The sequence below is a fragment of the Cynoglossus semilaevis genome, chromosome 15 (assembly GCF_000523025.1).
Source record: "Cynoglossus semilaevis isolate Cse_v1.0 chromosome 15, Cse_v1.0, whole genome shotgun sequence".
Taxonomy (NCBI): Eukaryota; Metazoa; Chordata; class Actinopteri; order Pleuronectiformes; family Cynoglossidae; genus Cynoglossus; species Cynoglossus semilaevis.
In genome coordinates, this window is record NC_024321.1 from 19,611,166 (window position 1) to 19,613,597 (window position 2,432).

Genomic DNA, 2,432 nt, shown 5'->3' on the forward strand with positions numbered 1-2,432 from the left:
CGGTGCCCCCCAGAACCCCCAGGGGCCTGCCAGTGCCTGCCAGTGACAGCCAGTGACTACCAGTGACAGCCAGTGTCTGCCAGTGTCTACCAGTGTCTACCAGTGACTACCAGTGACTGCCAGTGACTGCCAGTGACTGCCAGTGACTACCAGTGACTGCCAGTGACAGCCAGTGACTACCAGTGTCTACCAGTGTCTACCAGTGTCTACCAGTGACTACCAGTGTCTACCAGTGACAGCAGTGACTACCAGTGACTACCAGTGACTACGAGTGACAGCCAGTGACTACCAGTGACTACCAGTGACTACCAGTGACAGCCAGTGACTACCAGTGACCACCAGTGACCACCAGTGACCACCGCTGTACATGCAGTGATATCAACCGGACGTGCGGATGCTTTTACTTTTTCGTAATTTAAAAAACAAAATCTTTATTTGTATTTATTATAAAAGTCAGTCAGTGAAGAAATCACAGCTTCTAATCAGTCCCCCCCCCCCCCCCCCCCCCCCCCACTCCACCTATCACTGCCATTCATCTGTCTTTTTCCCAGCAGAACCTTCCTGAAGATCAGAAAGCTGTTCTTCTTATCAGAGCTCTTTTCTGACCAGGTACCAACGAATGTTTACTTTGTCAAGATAAATAAATAAATAAATAGAACTTTATTATTTAGGATTTATTTAGAGTTTAGATTTAGGAAATGAGGACTAAGACGTTCTGACAACACTGCCGTAAGGATCACACACTGTTTGGAATGTGAACCTGATTAAGAGCCTGTGAAGGTAGAACTACATGTGTTTGTTCCACTGACAACAGCTGGACCGTCTCATCATGAAGTGTAGTCTACACTGACTAAGGCAGTGAAAGACGTCTCCGTCTGTTTTGTCCACAGCTGGCCAGTGTCAGCAGCTCTGATGGAGACGGATGATGAGCTCGAGAACCTGATCAGGGAGCAGAAGGCCAGAGTAGCTGAGGACAGAGCCCGGCTGGAGCAGGACCCACCGTACATGGAAATGAAGGTGTGTCTCCATTAACGTTCCCACAGTGTTGTTTATTCAGGGCTCCTGGGGTCACGACATCCTCGACCCCTGCCCTTTGAGCTTACGTTAGTCCTAAACTCAAGAATAAAGTGCCCCCTACTGGCAAAGGATGAAAAACGTTTGTAATTGATGTCTGTGAAGTTCATCCAGGTCACGTCATCCAAAGAGTTCAGTCGTAAGCTCCAAGATAAAGTCCAGTTGTTACACAGTTATTTAACAGTGTCTGTTCTTGTTCTTCTGTGTTTTCTGACAGGCCAGTCTCCACAGAGGCTTTGAGTCCACTGTGAAGGAGAACATTCCCCCGAACTCTGTTCCACATGGTGAAGGTACAGCTGGTGGACATGTTGTCCTCCATAACATGTCTGACTGTAGTGTGAATGAACCGCCTGAGTCGGTGCAGCTGTGTCAACTAGTAGTCACTGACATGAAACTCTGTTCCTCTGTTAAATATTCATGGATGTTCTGGGTCAGAAGAGAGCTGCAGTCTGGGACTTCCTCTGGGGGTGGAGTACGAGAGGAAGAAACAGAGACTGCAGCACGAGCTGCGCATGGATTACCAGCAGTACTTGGCTCAGGTGACTCTCTCACACACACACACACACACACACATGCACGCATCCGTGTAATTAACGTGTATGTAGAGAACATGAAACTTCAGCTCAGGTTTGACATCAGTCCAGCTGTTCAAGATGAAATATTAACGCCTGAAACTTTTGCACAGGACGACAGAACCTTCTTTGATCTGATCTCTGGTACAGTTTAAAAATATATAAAAAAATAAATTAGATTTGACCCCCTGTAACCCTCCTACTCCTTCTGTGCCCCCCACTTTGAGAACCACAGCTTTAGACTTTTTCACTGTTTGTTTCTAAACTTCAAACCCTTTCTTCCTGAACAGCCGGGCTCTTCACAGATCAGCGCAGGCCGCCACAAGCTGCTGCCACCTGCTGGTCAACAAGGACAACAGGTGCTCCTGGCTCACAGGTATCGCAGCAGAGTGGGTGGGGGGCAGGTGGAGGGTCAGTCAGAGGAGGATGAATGCTCCGACATGGTGAATCTAACGGAGGAGAGAATGAAGAGGAGTGACAACGCACAGAAGAAGAGAGTGTTCATGAAGACTGACGGCAGGTAACAGTCAGAAAACACAGTCAGAAAACACAGTCAGAAACAGTCGGCTGTGTCTGTCAGTGTTGGTGTGACTCAGTGATTGTGCTCTTCACAGAGACAGGGGGAGACCTCTGAACAGAAGTGACGACGCTGAGTTCACCACCGGCCTGATCATAGGTGAGAGGTCACCGTCCAATGATACTGGCCGAACGACATTATCCTCCGATGATGAAAACCCGATAAGGCAATGCCTTTGGTTTCAGAACAGACAACAGGACAGACAACAG

General features: G+C 48.3%; 1 protein-coding gene across 1 annotated transcript in view; it reads left to right on the top strand.

Annotated features, from left to right (window-relative positions):
- Positions 1–2,432, top strand: part of LOC103391484 (centrosome and spindle pole associated protein 1-like) — an 11,286-nt gene that overhangs the window by 760 nt on the left and 8,094 nt on the right. The window contains exons 2-7 of the mRNA XM_025063376.1: positions 555–609; positions 891–1,017; positions 1,292–1,364; positions 1,510–1,613; positions 1,937–2,166; positions 2,261–2,322. Of these exons, the coding sequence (XP_024919144.1) occupies positions 913–1,017; positions 1,292–1,364; positions 1,510–1,613; positions 1,937–2,166; positions 2,261–2,322 (574 nt within the window). The 5' untranslated portion in view covers positions 555–609; positions 891–912. The remainder of the gene's footprint in view (positions 1–554; positions 610–890; positions 1,018–1,291; positions 1,365–1,509; positions 1,614–1,936; positions 2,167–2,260; positions 2,323–2,432) is intronic.